The following is a 24,136-nucleotide window of genomic DNA, read 5'->3' as shown; positions in this document are numbered from 1 at the left end:
AGAGAAGCGGTGGTGCAGCCCTGTCCGATCTCCTCTCCCCTTTCTAAAGTAGGAAGAAAATCAGAAATCGTGGGGTGCCCTGAGTACAAGTTAGTGTGTCCACTCGTTGAGAAGCAAGCAGAGAGGGAACTGTGGGTTCCTTTTTGTGAAAGGGTAGGAGAGCCCGAATGTAGTGACCGGGATCCCGAGGCTCAGCATCCGTGAGTCAGGATGTCAGGTTGTCTGGGTAATCTGGGTTTCCAGGGGTCCATTCCTCCGGGGGGACTCTGCTGCTTCAGCATGCAGCCTCTCTATGTCCTGGCTCCGTGCCAGGAAACCCGCCCTTCCATGGGGGTGGGGAGTGGGCTAGGGAGTGAGGAGGCACCTGCTGGGTACCTCTTGGTGGCTGGGCCAGGACACCCTACCCATCCAAAAGAGACTGTATTTGGGGCGCCTAGGTGGCTCACTCAGTTAAGCGACTGACTCTTGGTTTCAGCTTAGGTCGGGATCTCAGGGTTCTGAGAGGGAAGCCCGGGTCAGGCTCTGTGCTTAGTGCGGAATCCCCTTGGGAATCTCCCTCTCCTTTGGCCCCTCCCCACTGCTCGCTCTGCTCTCTCGCTCTCTTACTCTCGAATAAAAAAATAAATCTTTAAAAAGAGAGAGGAAGAGAGACTATTTATCAGAGTTCTCTGGGAAAACAGAACATAGAAAGACAGAAGAGACAGACACTTGGATTGATTTTAAAGAATTGGCTCACAGGATGGCCCCTGGAAATTCCAGCAAAAGCAGATACTGCCGTCTTGAGTAGGAAGTTCCCTGAGGTAGCATTCCTTCCTCTTGGGGGAGCAGTCTTTGCTCCTGAGACCTTCAAATGATTGGATGAGGCCCACCCACATTGTGGAAGGGAATCTGCTTCACTCAAGTCTACTGATTTAAATGTTAATTGCATCTAGAAAAAAATACCTTTACAGCAACTTCTAGACTCCTGTTGGACCAAACACCTAGGCCCCATAGCCTGGCCTAGTGGATACAAATTAACCATTATGGGGTCCTACCAAGTGCTAGGCTTCTTTCTTAATAATAGGGGATGCAAGGTACACAAGCTTACCTGCTACTTCGGACACGTCACAGTTCCCGCCCGACCAGAGAACAGTCACTCCCAAGCTTCTCAAAGATGCCGGCGCCTCCCCTCCAGGGCGCGTGCGTTATTTCCTCCAGGCGCTGCCCAGATACACAGTCAATGGCGGGTCTTTGCCCTGACGTAGGACCACTCTAGCATGCCTGTGTCTCTGTCCCTTCTGCTTCCTTTCTCCACAGTTCTTGAAGAACTTCATTTCATGAAGCCGTGCCAGCTGTGTGTTTTCACCGGGTGGACGGACCCTTGCCAGGGTGTTAAGGCCTGTGTCAAGGAAGAGTCCCATACGCATGATCTTTCCCTTTCCAGCTCTTTATCCTCTCCACCCTGATCCAGCACGCGTCACTGCTGACTCGTCACCCAGGTGCTACGGCGCTCGGTTTCGAGGTCCCCTCCTTCAGAGCAGGGCCGCGCTTTCTCGGTTGAGATGGAACCCTGGTATTCAGCCGGGTGGCCTGGAGGAGGAGTAGAATCCTGAAGAGATGAAAACTGTCTCCTAAGTATCTGCCTCATCTGAGGGTCTTTCCAGCAAGCGGGGTGGAGGCCTGGGCCACATCTGCAGGCCCAGAGGGTTCCCGGGTCTCCATACATCGCCCCAGCTCACCCCATTCCAAGTCTCCGGGTCCCACTTCTTCCCTCTCGGCACCCTGACGTGGGCATAAGAGATCTGCCGAGGGTGAGAATTCAACTTTTTCTCAACATCTGCTATTTTTACTCTGAGGCCCCAAGCCCGGCCTTCAGCTTCACAGGCCCTTCAGCTGAAGGATGCGTGGGCTGCTTTCAGGGCTGCCGGAGTGCTGTGAATTGGTGACTCGTCGGCACAAGCAAGCTATTCTTTGGTCTCAGTGCGTTAAAGATGCTCGACAACAGCCTAACCAAAGAGGTGAAAGGCCCTACTCTGGAAACTAGAAAACACTGAAGAAAGAAACCGAAGACTACGTAAAGAAACGGAAAGGCATTCCATGCTCATGGATTAGAAGAACGAATATTGTTAAAATGTCTGCACTGCCCAAAGCAATCTACACATTTAACGCAACCCCTTATCAAAATACCAACAGCATTTTCACAGAACTAGAACAAAGAATCCTAAAATTTGTATGGAATCATAAAAGACTCCGAATAGCCAGAGCAACCTTTTTTTTTTTTTTTAAGATTTTATTTATTCATTTAGAGAGAGTGCACAAGCAGGGAGGAGGGGCAGAAGGAGAGGGAGAGAGAGAATCTCAAGGAGACCCCACAATGAGCGAGCACGGAACCCAACGTGGAGCTTGACCTGAGCCAAAAATCAAGTCAGATGCTTAACCAGCTGAGCCACCCAGACACCCCTTGCTGAAGCAATCTTGAAAAAGAAAAGCCAAGCTGGAGGCAGCACAATTCCAGACTTCAATTATATGACAAAGTTGTAGTGACCAGAACAATATGGTACAGGCACAAAAACAGACACACAGATCAGGGAACAGAATAGAAAACCCAGAAACAAATCCACAATTAAAATGTTTATTTATTTAAGCACTCTCTACCCCCAAGGAGGGGCTCAAACTCGTGATTCCAAGATCGAGAGTTACATGCTCTGCTGACTGAGCCAGCCAGGTGCCCCACATAAACCCACAATTATATAGTCAATTAATCTTTGACACAGCAGGAAAGAATATCCAATGGAAAAAAGACCATCTCTTCAACCAACTGCTTGGAAAACTGGACCACTTCCTTACACCATACACAAAAATAAATTTATTTTATTGTATTTATTTTAAAATTATTACAGACCTACATGTGAGACCTGAAGCCATAAAAATCCTAGAGGAGAACATAGGAAGTAATTTCCTTGACGTCACCCATAGCAACATCTTTCTAGCTATGTCTCCAGAGGCAAGGGAAACAAAAGCAAAAATGAACTATTGAGACTGCATCAAAGTAAAAACTTCTGCACAGTGAAGGAAACAAAACTAAAAGGCAACGTATGGAATGGGAGAAGATATTTGCAAATGACGTATTTGACAAAGGGTTAGCATCCAAAATATATGAAGAACTTATTAAACTCAACGTCCCAAAAAAGGCATAATCCAATTAAAAACTGATCACAGGGCCCCCGACTGGCTCAGTCAGTGGAGCAGGTGACTCTTGATCTCAGGGTTGTGAGTTCGAGTCCCACTTGGGTGTAGCGATTACTTAAGAAATAAAATATTTTAAAAACTTAAAAAATAAAATAAAAAATAGGCACGAACAGACATTTCTCCAAAGAAGACATCCAGATAGCCAACAGACATGAAAAGATACTCATCATCAGGGAAATGCAAATCAAAACTACAATGTGGTATCATCTCACACCTGTCAGAATGGCTAAAATCAACAACACAAGAAACGGCAGGTGTTGGCAAGGATGCAGAGAAAAAGGAACCCTCATGCACTGTTGGTGGGAATGCAAACTGGTGCAGCCACTCTGGAAAACAGTATGGACGTTTCTCAAAAAGCTAAAAATAACCACCTTATGACCCCACAATTACACTACTGAGTATTTGCGACTACAAGAACACTAATTCAAAGGGATACACGCACCTGGTTGTTTATACCAGCATTATCTACAACAGCCAGATTATGGAAGCAGCCCAAGTGTCCATTGACTGATGAAGATAAAGAAGATGTGGTATATATGTATATACGGAATATTACTCAGCCATGAAAAAGAATGCAATCTTGCCATTTGCAACAACACAGATGGAGCTAGACAGTATAACACCAAGCACGATAAGCCAGTCAGAGAAAGACAAATACCACATGAGTTCACTCACATGTGGAATTTAAGAAACAAAACAAACAAGCAAAAGGAAAGGATAGGAGAGAGACAAATCAAGAAGCAGCCTCTTAACTATAGAGAACAAACTGATGGTTACTGGAGAAGTGGGGGCGGGGGTGAAATAGGTGATGGGAATGAAGACGTGCACCTGTGATGAGACCCGGTGGTGTATGCAAGTGTCGAATCACTATATTGTACACCTGAAACTAATATAACACTGTTAACTAAGTGGAATTAAAATAAAAACTTAAAAAAAAAAAAGATACTCAACAGCAGCCACATCATCCCACAGTCCTTACCAGAACTTTCCCGCTGTGTCCCTGAGGTGCCCAGAGACATGGGACAAGGGCAGCTCATTTCCCAACTCCTCCGGTCTATCCCAGTTCAACCCGGACGAAGGTCTGAATGTTTGCACCGCTCCGGCACACCAGCGTTTTTCAAAACTCCCCCCACCGCGGGGGGTGTGGCCCTCCCTGCCAGACAGCCGGCAGGTGATCCAACTTCAGAATCTCATTCTGAGAGTCTGGTTCCAGCTGTTGAAGGACAACGTTCCCAGGAACAAGCCTGAGGCAAGGATTTCTGTGTAATCGATGCATGAAGGGACTCAGCAGGCACCTGTAAGGAGGCGGGGGGGGGGGGGGGGGGGGGGGCGGGGCGGAGGGGGACAGGAGAGGGCAAGTGCACCACTTATGACACTCATCTCCGGGCTTCCAGCTCACCCTTCTAGACCCTACCAGGTGATCCTCTGCTTTGCCAGCTGGCCTGTGTTAGGTTTTGCTGCCAGGAGGCACAGACTGAGCAGCTGGAGGAGGAGGAATGGATTCACTGCTTCCTGTTTTCTGTTCCCGCCACGCTGCCCGCCCCCCTTACCCATGCAGCAACAGTTCACTCCAGGAATAGCAATGGAATCCAGTTCGAAATTTCCCAACACTCACAGAATCCATTTCATTGCGGCTCCTGAGAGGCTCCGGCGCAAGCTGCCTGCCGTGGGACCCTCCTCGGAACTCAGAGCCACCCAGGCTAGCTGAGTGGCACTCTTCTTCCGAGATCTGCTCTCAAGCTCCCGGAGGCCCTCTCCATGCTTCTGACTTTTAATAACCACAAGCTCTCCCCTTGGTCCCCCAGCCCTGTAGCTGGCAGCCGTTTTCCGCCGCCCCCACTGCCTCACTAGCCACTCTTTCTACCTAGTTAATCCTTGTTCTTTCAGTAGTCTGTTAAAATAAGGGATGGGTTTTCTTTTCTGCCCCAGGTTTACTGAGCTATCATTGACAAATAAAAACCATACATATTGACGGTGTTCGACGTGGTGATTTGATATCCATATACATTGTGAACTGATTCCCACAATCAAGCTGATTAACACATCCATTACCTCACATGGTTACTTCAGATCTACTCCCTTAGTGAATTTCAAGCACACGAGACAGTATGACTATCATCGCCTTACTGTAGGTTAGGTGCCTGCAACTCATTCATCTTAAAACTGAAAGTTTGTACCCTTTGACCAACCTTCCCCGCTTCCCCCAACACCCACGGATGGGTTTTCTGACTGCTGCCTGGACCTTGACTTGGTGGTGGGTTTGGGCTTGAACACAGCCGAGGTCCTTGCCAATGGGAAACGGGACGCGGGTCATTGACGGCACACGGTGACATCATGATCAAGCCTCGCATCAACCTGGCTGATTATGATGAAGCAGTGCCCAGCAGGACCACGTGGCTGCTGCCCTTGACTGGCATGGCAGTAAAGGTGATTATGGATTGTGGCCTGGAAGGGATTCTTCTGGGGGCACTGGTTTGCTCACCAAAAGGAAATGCAAGACTGGGCCTTTGAACTTTCAGCCTGAGTCATGTTCAGAGGCACAGAGACATTTCATGGCCACCATAAAATAACCTTAGAGCTGCAGGGCTGATATCGCTAAAGATCAAACCCATCACCGAATGATGCATGTCGTGGAATGACATTGGAAGTTGAGTTCACAGCCTCAGGAAATCTCTCATGTGAAAGAAATGGCATTGATTATGAAGGAGTGGGGCCAAAGACATAGAGACCTCTGGGTGGGCTCAGACAAAGTTGAGAATCTCGAATCCCTGCGTCACTCGGAGCTTCCTTGCCAGCAAAATCAGGCTGGTATCTGCGAAGAGGAGCCTTCCCGTGTTTGAATGTCCTATACTAATCTCACCTGGAGCGCTTGTCTTCCAAGGGGATGCCAGTGCTCCACAAAGACCACACCACCTACCCTCGTTAGCACTGGCCCCATGACTACAGCCAGATCAGCACACTGCGGGCAGTGAGTACAAAGGCTGACCTGGGAGGAAATAGCTTACTCACCTACAGAACTGCAAGTGGGGCTCATTTATGCCGGCAGAGACCCGGGAAACACATGTGGGAATGAACCTGAGGCTGTTGGAGTGAGGAGGCTGAGATATGCTTTTGCATCTGGTGAATTTATCAACCCGGGAGCACTTCCCGGAAAGCCTGTATTTCAGATGTTATTTTGTGCCGCTGAATGTGGGTCTGCCAAGTGTCTTGGTTGGTTGGCTGAGCATTGAACTCAGTGGTACCCTATGTTTAATGAGATGGAGATGTGAGAACGTCCCTGGCATCGAGTAGAGAAAGAAAGCCAAAGACTTAGATGGGGATGCTGGAGTGGATCTTTCACACATGATGTGAACACCCGCCATCCACTGACAGCGCCCAGAGGACTTCCCTTTCAATGAGGCATTGAGCAACATTGGCCAGGGAAGCACCAGCATCCCCGGATCGTTCTGTGGTCCCCATTCCCTTCAGGTAGCCCACAATGGTGGGAGACACTGCATTGAGATGACGTTGTTGATTCCAGTGGGAATAATGGGGTTCCAGGTATTTGGGAAAGCGGGAGCAGTAAGGCCAGAGCTGGAGGAACAGAAGAGTCTCATTCATGGTTTTTAAAGGCAAAAGAGAACTGTATTTTTATATGTGTATATGACAAAGCTCCAGTGGTCTTCCCTGCTTTGGGCATGTGGTATAGAAGGTTTCTGATTGTTCTCTACACCATGCCCGGCAGTCTGGGAGATTTTTACCTCCAGGATGAAGACAGGGATTGCATGGATTAAAAAAAGAAAGAAAACTTTATTACGGACTACTTCAAACATGCACGAAAGCAGAGAAATAGTTTAATGTGTCCTCATGTCCCCCAGCTTAAGCCATTATCAACTGACAGATAACCTTGTTTTATCTACACCTCCAACCAACCCATTATATTTTCCCTAGCTTTGTTGAGAGATAATTGACAAATAAAAATGATATATATTTAAGGTGCACAATGTGTTGATTTGATACACATATACATTTGTGAAATATTTGCTACAGTCAGGTTAACACATCCAGCCTTCGCATAGTTACCTTTTCTGTGTGGTGAGAACATTTCAGCTCTCCTCTCAAAGCAACCTGCAAGTATACAATACCGTATTAATAACCATGGTCAGCACTCAGCCCGTTGTGTTAAAGCACGACAGCTGTCATATAATTTAATCTTTAAATAATTGGGTCTGTTTATAAAAGAACTTTTAAGAACTTTTAAAAATATACGGAACCACAATAAAATTAATATACTGGAAAAATGAACAATTATTCCTTTATATCATCAAGTAGAATGGGTGGTTATTTTAAAAATGGGAATGATGAAAGTATTCCTCTCTGAAAGCTGGAAACGTGCACCCGTTATTAGAAAATTAAGTCGCAACCAATTTAATAGCATAGGACGACATCTGGATAGCCTCCAAGAACCCTTAACTTGGCTTCCTCCACTGGGGAGGAGGGATTGCATTTCTTCCTCAGAAGAAGTCTAAAACTTAACCCCACGTACCCCGGGTGGGACTCGAACCCACAATCCCTGGCTTAGGAGGCCAATGCCTTATCCATTAGGCCACCGGGGCCGACAACGGACGTCTCGCAATGGTCCTAAACCAGTCTCTCTGTCACCTCCCCGTGGTTCCCGCCGGTTACACACGGATTCCCCGCTCCATCCCAGACTCTCTCCGGTCCCTCAACACCCGCATTCGGCCTGCGCTCCGACGGGGCCGGGGCCTAGAGCGTCCTCCGACCCCGGAGGGACCGCGCACGCGCAGATGGAGCCCAAAGATCTGGGGCCACAGGTGTCGCTCAGCTCGTTTGACTCGTGTGTGATCCTCGCTTAGGGTGCGAGAAGCCTGGGGATCAAATCCTGGGCGAGCCCTTTCCTTCTCCTTGAAACAGAATAAGGATCCGGTGATAACTACTAGCAAGAAGGAATTGGCTACGCAAAATATGGGAGAGGAGAGAGGAGGGGTACCAGCCCGGCGACTGGGAAAAGTGCCATCCCTGTCCTTGTCCTCCTCCCTACACTGCCCCGTAGACAGGAGGTGTTACCTGGGTTCAGGTCTCCGCGGCTTTCAACGGAGCCCAGGGGCCTGAGGTCTCTGTCCCAAGCGCCCTCCGCAATGGCTCTCCTCCGGCTAGCTGTGTCGGTGGAGTATGAGATTCTCACGGTCAGAGATCCCAGCGTTAGCTTTCCCACCAGCGGATGGGTGTTCTTTCCCATCTCCGAAATGTTCACCTTAATGAACTTCAAACCGCTGAAGCATCACAAAAACGATAAAGTAATACCCCGTAGGACCCCAGGTCACCTGCGCGCACCGTTCAGTATGAGGGCTCCGGCTGCCACTGCCCCGGCGGTCACCGGGTGGGAGGAGGTTACATCACCTAGGTCATCACCTGGCTTAGCCGGAATCCCTTGGAGAGAACTTGGTTCCTCAGGTAAAGACATTTTCCCCCAGGTAAAATGAAGACCCAATCCTTGGCATAGTCTCTGTATTTAAACTTTTAAATATATACTCACACAAGTCACTTAGGTACACTACCATTGCCAGAAATCGAAATAATCTATAAGATTTTTAAAACATTTTTTACTGTGACAAAATATATTTATATATGACGTTAAACTGGGCAATTAAGCCATTTTTAAGTGTATGATTCGGTGGCATCACTTACATGCACCGTATCATCCAACTGTCATCACTATTTCCAAAACTTTTTTTTATCACAATAATCTATTATATTTTGAAACGCACCTGTCCTCTGACCTTGGGACAACTCCCCCCGTCCCCCTGCAACAATCCAACTCCTCCCCTCGTCTGTCACAGCTCTGGTCGACTGAACTATACCCGCCTCGTCTGAGGTTCTCGGACTCGCTGCGGTGGCTTCGGGTTCTGGCCTGCGTTGGGCCCCGCAGCTCCCTCGGTGTCGCCAGGGGTGCAGAGCAGGCCCTAGCTCCCGGGCTCCGCGCCTGCAGGAGCTGGGCGACTTCCCGGGTGTGGCAGGGCGGGGCGGCGCGACGGGGACACCGCCCGAGCCTCCTAAGACTCCGCGGAGGGCGCCGTCCCGACAGAGGGAAAATTTAAAAGCGAGGGAGAAAAGCAAACATTGCAGCGACCACGAAGGGACTCGAACCCTCAATCTTCTGATCCGGAATCAGACGCCTTATCCATTAGGCCACGCGGCCCCACCAGTGACACTTCCACAGCTTCTCTCATAAAGCTGCTGAAGGCGCCTGCGTGGTGTGCCGGAATGCGCATGCTCTTACCGGCGAGGAGCTCCGCCCCTCGGGCCCTGTGGGGGCGGGGCTGCGAGCTGGAGCCCCGCGCGGAAAGGAGGCCCGCCCGCTCCGCGAGGACAGTCCATGAGAACTGGACTCCGAGTTCGAGCCCCGACGAGGCCGCGCCGGCTCCTCCTGTCCTAACCGGCGGGTTGGGAGCTCTTCCCCCACGTGGCCCCGAAGCGCGCTGGGTGAGAGGCTGCCCACTGCTCCCGCAGCCCCCGCGCCCCCGTGCTGTCCCCATCACAGCACCGATCAGCCTGCAGTGCTCTGTCCAGTCTTGTGGTCCCAGACTGGACTCTGACCTGCGTGAAGGCCGAGACCGCATCTCCCGCTTTCCCACCGCCCCAGCGCGGGACGCCGGCGGGGTGCACGAGCTGAGAAAGCGGTGTGGGCACCGGCTGCCCCTTCTGGGAACATCCAGCCCAGCCTAGCCCGTGCAGGGTTCCTCGGTCCCTCCGCCTGCCGGAAGCCCCAGCCTCCGGCTCCCAGGAGCACAAATGCACCCTTACGGAGTGCCAGGCACTTTGCATGCGTTCTCCCACTGTCTCGCCTCCGAGGGCAGGCACTGTTCATGAGCACAGCGATCATCCACAGAAGTTTATTGCACGCCCCCTCCCTTAGCCCCGCGCCCGCGCTGCTGCACCCATTGACAGAAAAGGAGCCGGTAGAGTGGATGGAGTCAGCAGCACCCACTGTCGGCACCCCACCCCACCCCCGCCCGGGCGGCAGGGGCGCAGTCAGGCCTGCAGGCAGAGCTGGCGCCGAAGAGAGCTTCGGATCTCCAGGCAGGCCTTGACGCGCTCCTGGCAGTCGGGACCCAGCACCTCCAGTTCACACACCCGTCGGTTGACCTGCGAGGACCACACTCAGCCTGCGCCCAGGACTCCCAGGTCCCTTGGCACCCAGCCTGGAGCCCCGTGGATGGTAAGGCCTAAAATTTCAAGTGCTGCCTTGCCATCGTTGGCCCTGACAGGACCTCCGAGGCCTAACCGTGAGCCCCCTGCTCCTGTCAGATGTGCCCCCCACAGGGCAGGAAAGGCTCCCCACCCAGCTGGTTCCTCCATACTCCACTTGTCCTCAGTCTGAGGGGCTTCAATTCCCTGGCAGCCTCTGAAATTATTCAAACAAGCCAATCACATCCTGCTGCAGGAACCAGGGGCAGCCCACCCACTCTTACTACAGAGCCTGCGGGTCACAGCCCCTGCTGGTCCACTCTGTTCCTAACTGCAACCCCCAGCGGCCCTGCGTGGTTGCAGTGTCCTCCTCCACCCCACCACCATGCCCCACCCGGCAGGGAGTATATGCGGCTAAGAACTGCTGAGGCTCTCACTGGCCAGCACCTGACACCCTGTGTGTGCTCACCCACAGGGTGAATGGGAGGTGATCAAAACACCAGGGCTGGGGAGAAGGATGAATCCAGCCCCTCTCGCCAGGTCTCTGCCCCTAACCCCAACACACCTCAGTCAGCAGCTCCAGGAGCTCTGCCCCGGGGTCAGCTCTGAGGACCTCCACCAGAGTCTGGATAAAGTCTGAGCCCTTCTCTTCATCCCGATAGGCTACACAGCCTAGGCCAGAGGACCAGGGTCAGAGTGTCAGACTTGGGCCCCTGCCTGCTGCCTTCCAATCCCCAGGGGCTCTTTGTTGGTAGAAATGGGTGGGCAAAGAGACAGGACCTCAGGGGTCAGGCAAGGGAATGGTACAAAGAGCAGGAACTTCTGGCTTCTGGAACAACTTGTTGCTTGTATTTGTGGAGTGAATATACAATTCCGACTAAACATGGAACACACATTCACTGTGAACCTACCCTGTGCCGGGCGCTGAGCAGGGGCCTGAGGCAGATCCCTCATGGAATTTACAGCGCTCGGCACAGTCGGCCCTCAACGTGAGCTCACCATCGTTACTATTTTTATAAATCGTAAATATGGAAGGAGGACGGGTTAACTGTAACTGAGCTGGTGTCCCTTTACCCCACCTGCCCAGCCCTGGCTCCCCTAAAGTCACTCCAGATGTCCAGCCAGGATGCAGGGCCCTGTGTAGCAGGCTTTCCCGATGACCCGTCCCCTTACCCTCGGCAGCTGCATAGACCATCAGGACGTCTGCTTGGTCAGGGCTCCCCGGAGCGGGGCCCGCAGAGGAGCTGCCTGCAAGAAGGATCAACTGCGTTTACCCAGCATCCTGGGACTTCTGCCAGCCCCAGGCGTCCCCCCAAGTCTGACTCAAGGGCACACAGGGCAGTCAGTGGAATGAGCTCAGGACAGAAAGGGCAAATCAGAACTCAAATCTCAACATCATCAACAACAACAACTCTGTTCTCAGCTGTGCCCTTAGGAAAGCTATCTCATCTTCCCGCCTCCAGGGCTGTTTTGAGGCTCAGGCAGGGGCAGAAGCCCTCGATTTTCAAAGGTCCTTGCAATTTAGGAAGTTTTCCTTCCCATCCTCTTGGCAAAGAGGACGCAGGTAGCAGCAGGACCCCAGGTCAGAGCCCTGGAAAGGCACACCGGACAGCCCTCCCACCAGTCCCGGCCAAGCCTAGGCTCCAGAAGGAAGGCACACCCACCTTGGGCATCAGCATAGATCTGGAGGACATCGGCATGCGAGGGGGTGGTTGGTGAGGCCCGCAGCCAGCGCCGGAACCAGGGGAGAGCTGTGGGCCCCACACCGGCGTCCCTCTGCCCTGAAAGGGTTGGGGGGGATACGCAGATCCTTTTGCTCAGCAGATACCTGGGGGTGCCCCCAGGGGTCAACAGCCCAGCCCCCAGAAGCCTAGGGCAGGCCTGCCAGGCCGGAAGCACTCGGAGCACAGAACAGCATGTACCGAGGGTGAAGTGCTCAAGTGGGTGGACTTGACTTCTAGGAGAGGCTAGGAGATGGGGCAGGTGAAGCACAAGCGCTGAGGCCTCCTGGAGAAGGTGGACAGCAAGTCCTGGGAGGCTGAGGACTGCATGTGCAAAGCTACAGCAGGAGGAGGCAGGAGGGAGGCGGGGACCTGGCCTGGCCTTCAGCGCGGGGGGGCCTGGGCCCCACTCACCCCCACGGCAGGCCTGGAGCAAGAAGATCTTGGGGCAGCCCCACAGGGCCCTGCAGTGGCTCAGCTCCTGCACCAGCGCCTCTGGCTGGACCTCTTGCCCGTCCGCCCCCAGCAGCTGGCCCTGTGGCCCCCCATGGGCCATGAGGGCCACAAGGGCACAGCTCACTGGGGCCCTGCGGGCATCTAGGCACTCTCGGAACTGGGCCATCTCCTCCTGGAAAGCCTGGGGTGGGGACTAGATTGAGGCCTGGGCCCGGGGCTTGGCCTCCCCCGTGCCTGGTGGTCCTCCAGGGAGGCTTCTCCAGCCCCTGCCCACCCTACTTCCCACCTCCTGCCAGCCTCAGGCCCACAGCGGAAGTCCTTTTTCTAACCCCCCTACTGCAAAGCTGGCATGGCCTAATTGGAGGGGACATGTGATCTAGCCTCTTGCAGGTGGGCCTTTGGCCAGGGCAGGGAAAATGCTCCAAAAAGCGAAGAGGTGTGAGGGGAGGACAATGAGCTGGCAGGTGTCTGGGAAGGAAGCCGAGACCCTCCCGGGAAAAGCTGGAGGGTCCCGCTGGAGCCTGGAGTTGGGGGAATGGAGAAACAGCAGGGTAGGCTGCAGGAGCCCAGGGTGTGAGCTCCGCATGTATGCAGCAGGAAGGATAAGGATGGAAGCCAGACAGACGGCGGGGCGGCAGGTGGGGAGGATGAGAGGCCTCAGAGAGAGTCCACTGGGTCCTGGGGTGGGGCGTGACCTTCCTTCAGAGCACCACCAGAGCTCTGGCCTTCACCTCACCTGGGCCGTAGGGTCTGTCCTTAGGGTGGTCTTGAAGCTCAGGGCCCGGCACAGGCCCCCCAGCGCCTCCACATCATGCTGGGCCCCGGGCCGGTCGTGGACCACGGACAGGAGGAGCGCGGCCCTGGTCCCAGACAGGTCATACTGAGTGCTGGGGCTGGGTTCCAGCTACAGACAAGTTAAGGAGTATTCAGAGTGGTCTGAGAACCTCCCAGCTCCTCACGTCCCCCATCTCAGGTCTCCCTGAGCCTCTGTCCCTCTTGCAACTGCTGTCACCCCACCCTGTTCCCCTCACCTGGGGCTCCCAGGGTTCCACGTCCCCCAGGAACAGTGCACCCCGCAAGGAGCTCCAGAGGACTGGACAGTAGGTGGCCTCTGACTCTTTGGCTGTCCTGTAGAAGACCTGGGGGGGGGTACCAGAAACCCCTAGGGGGCTGCTCCACGGGGGTGCAGTTTGGAGAGGGAACAGGATACTGGCTTCAGGGTACAGCCTGACTAGCTCATGGCTATCGCAGGGTCTTTGGGGTCCCCTGCCAGAATGTAGGGAGGAGAAGACAAAACAAGGGGAGGGCATGAAGGGGGTGTCCTAGTTCAGGTTCAATGTCATGGCTTCCCTGGACATGGATGTCCTTAAGTGGATGGCGGCCATGCCATTAACCACACCGCTCCCCACCCCAGGAATGAGTGTGCGCAGAGCTGGGGCGCTCCCTAGAGCAGGTTGGGGACCATCTGCGAAGGCTCACACGGTAGGTACCACCTGGGTCCTGACCCTGACCCTCCAGGGTCACCAGCAGCCACCCAACTGCCCAGTGAGACCTTTGGGCCTCCAGCCCAGACCAGAACTGGATCATTCACAACTCTGGCTTTCAGGGACCTGCAGTCTGATGGGACAGGCACTGTGGGAATGTGAACAGTGCTGGGCAGAAGGATAGGTGCTGACTCGGGGAGCTCAAGAAAGGGCATCACTGACAGCCTGGAAGGGAATGTGTGAGGCTGGCTGGGACAACAGGAGGGCAAGCCGGAGGGAGTGGTGTGGGCAAAGGCATGGAGCTGAGAAGCAGTTGAGAGTGTCTGGGGGATCTTGAGTGGGGTGAGGAGGGGCATGGGTGGGGTGGGATGCAAGGGCTCGAGGCTGATACCACATGCATAGACAATAAAGATTCATCTGTACAATGAATGGGGGGGATGAATCGAACTGTCAAACAGGTTCAGGAGAGCACAGCAGAGCCAGGGGAAGTGACTGGCACACCCCCTCCCAGGGACTCCCCATCTGGAGCCCCCACCTCTGTCAGTAGCTGCAGCAGAGACCAGTGAGGAAATCGGCCACAGAGTTCGCTCAGGACAGTGAGGAAAGCTCCAGGCTCAGAGGCAGCTGGGTGGAGAAACAGTACGTTGGCCTGGAGGGTAGGTCTTGGCCCTCCTGTCCACCCCCACCCCTGCTCGGCACCGTCCCACAACCAGTGTCCCTGCCCAGCCCACTCACCCCCAGGAGCGCTTGAGAGCAGCAGGAAAACTTTGGGGCAGCCCCACAGGGCCCTACAGTGGCTTAGCTCCTGGACCAGCTGCTGGGGCTGCCTCAGCTGCCCACGGGGGGCCACCAAGGCCACTAAGGCACAGCCCACAGGGCCCCCAAGGGCATCCAGCTGCTCCCGGAAGCCAGCCAGCTCCCCAAGGAAGCCCTAGGGCAAGAGCAAAGCTGGGCCTGAGTCCAGGGAGGCCCCAGGGTGGGGCTGGGGGTGGGTGCTGGGATGAGGGTGGAGGTGGGAGTCAGGTGAAGACTCACCTGGACAGAGGCCTCCCTCCTCTGGCAGCTCTCAAAGCCCAGGGTCCGGAACACACCTTCCAGGACAGCAACTGTAGACGCTGACACCTCAGGGCTGCAGAGTGTCAGGGCCACCCTTGGACCCTGCAAGCCGTACTTCCCCTGGGGAGGCAAGGCCAGAGTTGGGCTAGGGTGGGGCTCAGCTGAGAGCCAGGAATGGGCTGGGCCAGGCAGTGCCTCCCACTACCTTTCTTTCCAGACTCTGTCGAGCATCTGCCATCTTCGAGGCCACCTGCAGGGTCCCAGCCACCAGGAAGGCCATGGGGGCCGGGTGGGGGCTTCCTCTGAGCACCGAGCTAAACTCCTGACCCCGGTACCAATGCCCTGGGTGCCAGTACTTGCCCTTGCCCTGAGCCCTGGCCTATCAGCTCTGTTTATGAGCTGAGCTGGACTCTGCTCCTTCCCTGGAACCCTGGGTCTTGGGCCCCACTGCCTCAGTCCCTGTCCTGTTCTCTTGCTCCAGCAGGCTACTTCCTGGCTGGCATTGGCACACCCCCACCTGAGCCAGGAGCCTATGCCCAATCCTATTCTTAGCTCTTGGCCCACCTCCTATCTGATCTTGTTTCACAGGAGTATCTCCCTACTGAGCTGGCCACCAGTACCAAAAAAGTCCATGCAAGGCTCCCACCACCCTTTCCTCACTCCTGCACAGCACCCACACCACCACCCACACATATGCACACTGAGGCCTTGAGCACAAGGGTATGAGGAACGGTGACAGGTGCTGTCTCACAGGTAGAAACCCCCAACTGGAGTCATCTGTCCACAATGGAGCCCAGATGCTTCATCTGGAAAGTGGGGTCCATCATAATGAGCTCAGGATGAAGCAAGTGTTAAATGGGGGGCTGGCTGAGGAAGGGCCCTGGGGCCAGAGAGGCTGGCACACAGACTAAGGGACAGAACATTCTATTGCAGTCTGCTCCCACCACCCTTTAGGCGGCCCGGTGAGGCTACTACCAGGCAAACTGGGAAGGGTTCTGTGGGGGTGGAAGGACCTCTGACCGTGCACCCACCAGTTCTGTGCAGGCTCCAGGCTGCGGCTTCGGCAGGGGAGGGGTCAGATGTCAAGGGCGGGGTGGGGAATGGGGAAGGGGCAATTCTGACCCAGCAGTCCTCTCCCGCTAAGGGATCTGAGGACAGGGACCAGCTTAGAGTTCTGGATCCCCTTGAGCAGCAAGAGCACACCCCCACCACCACCACTCACCCCATACCCAAGCCTGCTTCTTCAGGTGGCCATTGAGGAGAAGGGGACTGGCCTGGCAAAGACCTGCTCAGCTCCTGCGTTGTCCTGCCAGGGTGGTGAGGGGTGCCACCAACTGTCCCATCCTGAGCTGCCCCCGGTCCAGGGCAGACACTGACTGACACAGGCTGATAAGAGTCTGAGACTCAAGGCTGTCCTTTGGGACCCAGACAACCTGGAAGCCAAGGATGTGGCTCCACCTGGTGACCACCTGGCACCACCAAACCAGAGGGCATAGAGACAGGAATCCCGACCCCGCCCGGCAACCACACAAAGAACAGAACCACCTAGAGGAAGTTTTCGTTATTTATTCAACGTCCTCTGCTGCCCTTTTGAGACCAGCAGAGCCGAGCTCCTTTGGGGAGCCTGTGGTCTGTCCCTGTGAATGCCGATCCGCAGACGATGCGGACGGCACGTGGAGCGCAGTGCTTAGGGAGTCAGCGACCAAGCGCTGACAGAGTGCTAGTGTTAAGTGTCACAAACCCCACACCTCTGGAGAGGGGAGGAGCGGGGAGCAGCCAGCCTCCACCAGCCCTGTCCTTGGTCTTCAGTGTGGGCCTCCTGTCCCTTGAGCCCCCACCACCCTCACCAGATTGGCAGGGGGTCTCTCACAGGGACTCACTTGGGGGGGGGGGCAAGTCAGCTAAGAGCGGAGGCAGGCAGTTTCCACGTCTCCAGATGGGGCAAAGTGGTCATGGCCTGGAAATGGGAGGGGATGAGGCTGGAAAGCCCCTGTGGCCACACCCAGGACCCAGATCCTCACAGCCATCGATCGGCTGTCCCTCCCAGAGCCCAGCAGCAGCCTGCAGGTCAAGGCCTGTCCTCCACACCCACCGGAAGGCACAGCTTGGCAGGGCAGAGGGCCAGGCCCACGGACTCAGCCGTTAGGGCAGGGAAGAAAGAGCCACGGGGCAAGCAAGGCTGGGGAGGGGGGACCCCAGGCCCTGCCAGAGTCCTCACATGTCTCTGACGCCCAAGCCTTTCTCCCAGGCTGAGGCCACGGGCCAGGAATGTGCTGGGGCCCCAGGAAGCCAGAGGGCAAGAGAAACCCCGAAAGCAAGAAGGGGAATGGCCGCGAGGTGCTCGGGGCTTTACATTCCCTGGGAGTGTGGGCCAGGCCCAGGGAGAGGGCCGGGCAGCCGGGATGGAGGCGGCAGATGCGGAGAGAACCCCGGGGGCGGCTGCCTCGCCCTGGGGAGACCACACCCCGCCCCAGCCCCGGGTGGGCCGCAGGGCCCTCGCCAGCCCTCAGCCCACGGGCTGGGCCATCTTGGCGTGCAGGCTCTGGTGGGCGATGAGGTGGGCGCGCTGCTTGAAGCTCTTGTCGCACTCGCCGCAGCCGAAGGGCCGCTCGCCCGTGTGCACGCGCCGGTGGTCCAGCAGGTAGGAGCGCAGCGAGAAGCTCTTGCCGCACTCGCTGCAGCCGAAGGGCTTCTCGCCCGTGTGGATGCGCTGGTGGTCGGCCAGGTAGGCGCTGCGGCTGAAGCTCTTGCCGCACTGGGAGCAGGAGAAGGGCTTCTGGCCCGTGTGCACGCCCTGGTGGCGTACCAGGTCCGACGAGCTGCGGAAGCTCTTCTCGCACTCCTGGCACTTGTGCGGCTTCTCGCCCGTGTGCGTGCGCTGGTGGCGCGCCAGGTCCGAGCCCCAGCGGAAGCGCTTGCCGCACTGGCCGCAGCTGTGCGGCTTCTCGGCCGCCAGGTCCCGCAGCTGCCGCCGGCGCGTGGGCGGCCGCCCCCTCCGCGCCCCCACTGCGCGGCCCAGGGGCGCCCCCGGCCGGACCACGCCCTCCCAGGCCTCGGCCTCCTCGGGGCGCCAGGACACAGTCACATCGCCGCGCCCTCCGCCGCCGCCGCCGCCGCCGCCGGCCTGGCCCGGCAGCGTCACAGCCTCCTCCAGCCCAGATTGCTCGCTTTGGCTCTTGAACCCCAAACCCGCAAGCCGAGAGGGGGCGGCCTCTTCAGTTCCACTGGGTTCTGGGACCAGAGCTGGGGCGAGGCAGAAACAGGACTCAGGTCCAGAAAGCCCTGGGCTGCACAGACCCCAGCCTCGGTTTCCTCCACCGTAAAACAGGGACAAGATAAAATGCCAGCAGAGAAACACTTCAGAGATAGAGGCAAGGGGCCCAGCTGGGCTGATCCTGCCTGCATAGACGCTTACTAATTATAAGCCCAACCCTTCCACACCCGTGTCCACACTGGCATCCTGTGTCTCCCTCTGAACCTTGGCTATTCACACTCCAAAACTGAATAAATTCAGGTATTTGTAAATCATCCAAACCCTCAGTATTTCTTACCAGAAACTGAGAACCTACGTGAGTTCAGCCTACATGGCTGCTCTCATCCCACAAGCTCTTGTCCCCTAAACTCAAGAACAGATTTGGACAGGGAATGATCCTAGCCCGCCCACTGGGTCACGGGGATTAAATGAGAGGCTCCCCAAACAGTGCTCGGAAAGGCTATAGCGCGGAGAGGAGCTCCAGGAGGATGGCCTCCGAAGAGCAGGACCCAGGCCTTGGTGCAGGGACAACAGGTGTTCTGTCAGCCCCTCTTCGCAGGGCAGACGGAGGGGACCTCACAACTACTGCAAGGACAGAGTCCCAGCTCAGTCCCATTGACTCTCTGACACTCAGGTCCCTCGTCTGTGAACCGGCACAACACTTCTACACAGCACGTTGTGAGAATCACAAGAAAATGCCCGTATGAGAGCTCAGCATAGTGCTGGCACGTTGCAAGCACCCATCATATGGTAACACACACTTATAGGCAAAGAAAAATGAACACTGACACAAAGGAAAAATCACCCAGGGCTTTTGAAAAGACCCAGCAAAAGCCCACTTTCCAGCCAGCTAAGGAGAAGATGGGAAGACTGAGGATTCCAGCAGGGACATACAGGGGTGTATGGCCTGCCTGCGCCCACCCTCTGTCACTGGGACCCTCAAGAAGGCTGCTGCTTCCAGTCTGGAGGAGCCAAGGACCCCAAGGGTCCTGTCTACACCCACTGCTTACCCAGGGCAACATTCCGGGAGTTCTCTCGCTTTATGTCCCAGAAGAGTTCCCTCTGAGCAGGGTCCAGAGACCCCCATTCTTCCCGGGAGAAATAGAAGGGAATGTCTCCAAATGTCACAGGTCCCTAGAATGAGGTTAAAACAAAAACAAAAACAAACCACCTGGCTCAGGACTGCCACTGTGAACTCCCCCTTGGGATGGGGAACAGGATGGGTCCAGGCAGGAGCAGGATGGATGGAAGAGGCCTTGATGAAAACACAAGGCCCATTTTAGGGACTCAAGACAGCACCAAGGGCCTTGGAGGGGACAAATGGACTGGTAACTCACGTGGCCCTCAGAGGCACAGCAGGGGTCGGTCGTCTCTCGGGTACTCCCTTCTTTAAGAGCAGGAAACTGGGCTGAAGGAAAAGAACAGAGCCTCACAGAGGCCAGCCCAGGCCAGGAATGAGATCTCACACACGCACAAGCACACACATTCCGAGTCTTCCTAGAACAGAAATACCCTTCCTGCTACCCTCCAGGCCACGCCCGAGAGGGAGCCAGCCTCTGCCCAGCCCTCTGTGGCCTACAAGCTTACTCACCACCATGGCTGTGCTGCTCCCAAGGTGCGGGTGGCCAGCCTCGTGCCCCCACCTTCATGGGAAGCCCCTTGGCCTGGGGTCCCTGGACTGTAGCCTCGGGTTCCGCCTCCTCTGAGGGCACTTCCTGTGCAGGAACCACAACATGCTCATCAGCCCCGAGACCAGATGGGGGAGACAGAGCTTAATCCCTGGGAAGGAGACACAGGACACGTCCCTCAGGATGCAAGGGGGTGGGGAAGGAGAACCACACGGGGTCCCAGAAAAATCCAGAGGAGGAAGGTGACACCAGGCAGTGCTGTGTGCCCAAGGACACTCCCGGATCAAGCATGAGGCAAGAACAGCTCCCAAAGGCCAAATCACAGAGCCACTTAGTAAGGGGGCGTGGGGGCAGACCTCCATGCCAAGGGTGGGACTCCACACCCCAGCCACTCATTAGCACCTCCCCAAGGTCAAGAATCCAACACCCCACAGCGAGCACGGTTCACGTGGACAGCTACCTTCTCATACCTACTCTGTTGCTCTCATCATACATATCACTGTATCCCCAGGGCCTGGCCTATTGCAGAACACAAAAAAATATTTACAGAACCTGTGTGGAGCTAAAACTGCCTTCCTGGAACACGCCCACTTTGGTCCTGCTGCTGCCCTCCTAAGCCACCAAGAAGAAACCAGACTCATTTGGACAGTGTCTTTCAGAAAGGGAACCCCTGTTATGAGGCGCACCTGCTGATGCTCCCTCTGGCTCTGCATCCCCACCACCCCTGGAGGACTTGTTTCTATGAAGATGGCCACCGCTCTTCAGCCAGGGGCCAGCCAGGTGCCCCTGGGTATGGGAGGGGCCCCTCACCTGCGGCCACGCTTTCACTGGCTGCTTCTGCAGGACCTCCACCAAGGCAACGGCCTCCTCGCCACTCCCTGGACACCGCTCTCGAACCCAGTCCTGGACGCCTTCGGGCAGCACGCTCAGGAACTGCTCCAGCACCAGCAGCTCCAGGATCTGCTCCTTGGTGCGCAGCTCCGGCCGAAGCCAGCGGCAGCAGAGCTCCCACAGCTGGCTGAAGGCCTCGTGGGGCCCGCCCACATCCCTATAGCAGAAATGCCGAAAGCGCTGGCGACAGGCCTCAGAATCCCTGCTGTCTTCTTGCTGGGCAGAGTCCTGCTCCCAGGAGGAATCTTCCACCTTCACGATCAGCAGCCCTTCTCCCTCCCCAGAGGCCTCATCCTGAGGCTCCGGGGGTGCTGCCATTCCCCTGGCCTAAAGCTCAGGACTAGCTGGCCTCAACCTGGCCTGGGAGCCTGCCCTTCAGTCTCCCAGAGGGATCCCCTGTGGCAGCCGGGTGGGCATCTGCACACGCACTCCTGGGGAAAGAGCAAAAAGCAGGAGGGGGGGGGGCAGTATATGAGCAAACACCAGCCAGCCTGCTCCTGTCCTTTCCTGGCCCTGAGTCTTTTCTAGGCTGTCCCGTAATGCTTTGCTCATGTGACTGTTCTACCAATACAGGTCTACAGCCCCTTATCCTCAGCTCTGAAATCCAAAACTCCCAGGTTTTTAAGACCTGGCCTACTGATGTGAGCCTAGTCATCATCTCCACTTATCACACTAATGTAAATGCTTATATGTTTTACAGCAAAAAATATTCATGTGTTTCTTCAGCTTGTAAATATTCACCAAGCTGTACTTACCATGTGTATTTCTGTATGTGTATTACAGTTGGTAAAAAATGGAGTTGGTACATTTGATTATTGAGTATTGCTGCAGATTCTGCTGGTGGGGTTACTTGATATACCATGTGTACTGTATTACCCTCCTCAAATCTGAAAACTTCTGAATTTCAAAACACATCTTGGCCCTGGGGTGTCAGCGAAGAGCTCACCACACACACCAGGCTAAGCCATTTATCCACAGGTACATATGAACGAATGACACATATTTATACCTTACATTGCTACTCCTTACAATAGTCCTGAAAATTATATATGTTGAAATTTTCTTTAATTGCTCTTGTGTTTCAAAAACAAAAAAATGACACAGACCGTTATAATAAAAAGGGGGGGGGTTAAACAATACAGAAACACATAAAATAGAAACTCCCTTCCAAATGCAGTTGCATCCGCCCCGCAACAGTGTGACAAGTGACCTCCTGGACTTTTCCCTGTCCATTTACTGAAAATGTATCCACAGAAACGGGGAAAACCAAGTGTTTTTGTGTGGTTTACGTAAATGAGGTCTTACTGCACATACTACTTTATATCTTGCTTTTCCACCTAACAACGCTTCTTCATTAGCCGCTCTTGGAGATTCCACGATGTGGATGCGCTCCAGTTTCTTAACAGGTACCGAGTGAGGCATTCAGCTTGTTTCCAGTCCTTCTCTACTACACACTAAGCACTTTATTTACTTTATTCTTCCACTCCTCACAACACCCCTGAAAGGTACGCGCTCCATTCTCATCCTCCAGTGACCGAGGAGAAGGCTCCGCTCGCACAGGGCCAGGGACTCACCAGGGTCGCTCGGCAGGATGCGGCGGGCGGGAACGCGGACCTGGCCGGAGCCCCGCGCTCCGACCCCAGCAGCCTCGCCTGCGCGCTGCTGAGAGGCGGCTGGCGGGCAACGCGGGCGCAGGCGACCCCACCCACGGCACTTCCCAGCAGCGCGCGCCCCCTCCGCCCTCTGTCTCGGGGCGGCGGCCACTGCCGGCTGGAGCACCGCGCTCGATTTCGCAGCTCCGCAGCCCGCGTCGCCGGTCCCGCCCCCGGGATACACACCGCCCACAACCGCCCAGGCGTTCCTAGTTCCGCCGCTAGGTCCCTGCGCCGGAAGTTCGCGCGGGGCTCGCCGGGAAACAACATGGCGCATGAGTCGCAGGAAGCATCGGAACTACACGCCCCAGAAAGCCTTTTGCCCATTGAGTCCGCCTTTTCCCTGACGGATAGCCAATGAACGGGGAGAATTCCCAGAGTTGGCCAATCAGGAGGCAGCGGCGCCCTGCGTGTCAACACCTATGCCCCGAGCTGAGGTCCGCTTCTACGCTCGTTCTTTCAGATTTCTCTGCGGTCCTGGTCCGTTAAGGACGAAAAGGCAAAACCGCCAGCCACGAGTAGAGTGCCCTATACGCCGGAAGGGATCTGCTGAGAACGGACTCTTCCTTCCGGCCCCGGTGCTTGCCTTGAGTGGGTGGAGGGCGGAGGGCCGAAGACAGGCGCGCCGCTCGGCCCCGGGATACTCATTTCCAGCCTTTTGGGGCCCGCCCTAGCCAAAGTCTTTAGCGGCTCCTAGCGGGGCGTGGAGCTTCCTGGGAAATGCAGTCCAGTGAGGGACGCGGAGCCTCCCGCGGCGATTCTTCGCAACCGAGCCTTTGTCCGGGGTCGTGCGGGGACGCTGACCCCGGGGAGCCCCCAGCTCTCCCACCGTCAGCTTCGTCTGCGGGGCGGCGGGGTCCCTGGGGCCGGGGAGCTCTGGGTTCTCCTTTCCATGCATTTGTATCTGCCCCCACACTCTACTTACTACTTTACCTGGAGATCTGAGGCTGCAGATCTTTTCTTGAAATATAAAGAGCTCTCTTTTGATTTGTCTTGATCATGCAAGTCTTGCGTGCCTAGTGTAGGAAAAAATTAAAGTATGGAAAATCATAAAGCTAGCTATGTCCACAAAACTAGCACCTTCGATCTGCTCAAATGTCGCTCCCTCCAATTGGCTTTCCCTAACCCTATGTAAACAGCACCCCCGTGATGCTTCTGCCCTACCTTATTTTTCTTCCTTTTATCACTACCTGACATACTTGTGTAATATTTGTCCCCCACTACTGGACTAGAAGCTCCGTGAGGTCAGCATTTTCACTGCCCTACTCCTAGCATCTGGATTTGTGCCTGGCACGGTATTTGTTGACTAACTGAAGGCAAAAAATAACTGGAGGTTAAAAAAAAAAATCCTAAAAAGGCCATTCAGAAGTGAGCATTATTAATATTTTAGTCTGTTTTTACACTTCTACGTCTGTGAATATTTCTAATGTAAATGTGGAATAATTCTGTGTAAGTAATGTTTTGGTGACTCAAAAGTCTATCAAGGATATCTCTAGGGTACCTGGGTGGCTCAGTTGGCAAGCGTCTGCCTTCAGCTTAGGTCATGATCCCAGAGTCGTGGAATCAATCCCCACGTTGG

General features: G+C 55.3%; 2 protein-coding genes and 2 non-coding genes across 5 annotated transcripts; all 4 read right to left on the bottom strand.

Annotated features, from left to right (window-relative positions):
* Nucleotides 1-6,830: 6,830 nt before the first annotated feature.
* Nucleotides 6,831-17,262, bottom strand: LOC113245433 (caspase-14-like). Of its 2 annotated transcripts, XM_026485580.4 has the most exons (12): nucleotides 15,339-17,262; nucleotides 15,113-15,253; nucleotides 14,813-15,008; nucleotides 14,613-14,701; nucleotides 13,625-13,732; nucleotides 13,330-13,497; nucleotides 12,552-12,774; nucleotides 12,081-12,197; nucleotides 11,590-11,664; nucleotides 10,982-11,088; nucleotides 8,296-10,374; nucleotides 6,831-7,335 (listed from the first exon to the last, which is right to left on the bottom strand). In XM_026485580.4, exons 1-11 carry the CDS (start codon nucleotides 15,411-15,413, stop codon nucleotides 10,261-10,263), a joined length of 1,413 nt encoding a protein of 470 aa, XP_026341365.2. In that variant the 5' UTR covers nucleotides 15,414-17,262; the 3' UTR covers nucleotides 6,831-7,335; nucleotides 8,296-10,260. The 2 variants fall into 2 exon arrangements, with proteins under 2 accessions (XP_026341365.2, XP_044235095.1); XM_044379160.3 differs by lacking the exon at nucleotides 13,625-13,732.
* On the bottom strand, nucleotides 7,751-7,823 carry TRNAR-CCU (transfer RNA arginine (anticodon CCU)). The gene has a single exon. It is a non-coding gene; the product is annotated as a tRNA-Arg (tRNA).
* Nucleotides 9,355-9,427, bottom strand: TRNAR-CCG (transfer RNA arginine (anticodon CCG)). Its single transcript has one exon. It is a non-coding gene; the product is annotated as a tRNA-Arg (tRNA).
* A 295-nt stretch (nucleotides 17,263-17,557) lies between the features above and the next one.
* ZNF213 (zinc finger protein 213) lies at nucleotides 17,558-23,473 on the bottom strand. The gene is made up of 6 exons (XM_026485578.4): nucleotides 22,480-23,473; nucleotides 20,825-21,336; nucleotides 19,978-20,101; nucleotides 19,724-19,794; nucleotides 19,397-19,520; nucleotides 17,558-18,376 (listed from the first exon to the last, which is right to left on the bottom strand). Exons 2-6 carry the CDS (start codon nucleotides 21,221-21,223, stop codon nucleotides 17,640-17,642), a joined length of 1,455 nt encoding a protein of 484 aa, XP_026341363.2. The 5' UTR covers nucleotides 21,224-21,336; nucleotides 22,480-23,473; the 3' UTR covers nucleotides 17,558-17,639.
* Between the last annotated feature and the right edge of the window lie 663 nt (nucleotides 23,474-24,136).

The sequence above is a fragment of the Ursus arctos genome, unplaced genomic scaffold (genome assembly GCF_023065955.2).
Source record: "Ursus arctos isolate Adak ecotype North America unplaced genomic scaffold, UrsArc2.0 scaffold_2, whole genome shotgun sequence".
Classification (NCBI taxonomy): Eukaryota; Metazoa; Chordata; class Mammalia; order Carnivora; family Ursidae; genus Ursus; species Ursus arctos.
The sequence above is the reverse complement of the archived record's forward strand: the minus strand, read 5'-3'. Positions and strand labels throughout refer to the sequence as shown.

Coding starts and splice junctions, on each gene's coding strand:
- LOC113245433 (XM_026485580.4), bottom strand. CDS start 15,413: ATGGCCTTCCTGGTGGCTGGGACCCTGCAGGTGGCCTCGAAGATGGCA. Junction 15,009..15,112: donor GGAGGGAGGCCTCTGTCCAG/GTGAGTCTTCAC, acceptor CTCTTGCCCTAG/GGCTTCCTTGGGGAGCTGGC. Junction 12,775..13,329: donor GGACAGACCCTACGGCCCAG/GTGAGGTGAAGG, acceptor TCCCCACCCCAG/GCTTTCCAGGAGGAGATGGC.
- ZNF213 (XM_026485578.4), bottom strand. CDS start 21,223: ATGGCAGCACCCCCGGAGCCTCAGGATGAGGCCTCTGGGGAGGGAGAA. Junction 19,795..19,977: donor GGAGCAGCACAGCCATGGTG/GTGAGTAAGCTT, acceptor CTTTTCCTTCAG/CCCAGTTTCCTGCTCTTAAA. Junction 18,377..19,396: donor CTCCCGGAATGTTGCCCTGG/GTAAGCAGTGGG, acceptor GCCTCGCCCCAG/CTCTGGTCCCAGAACCCAGT.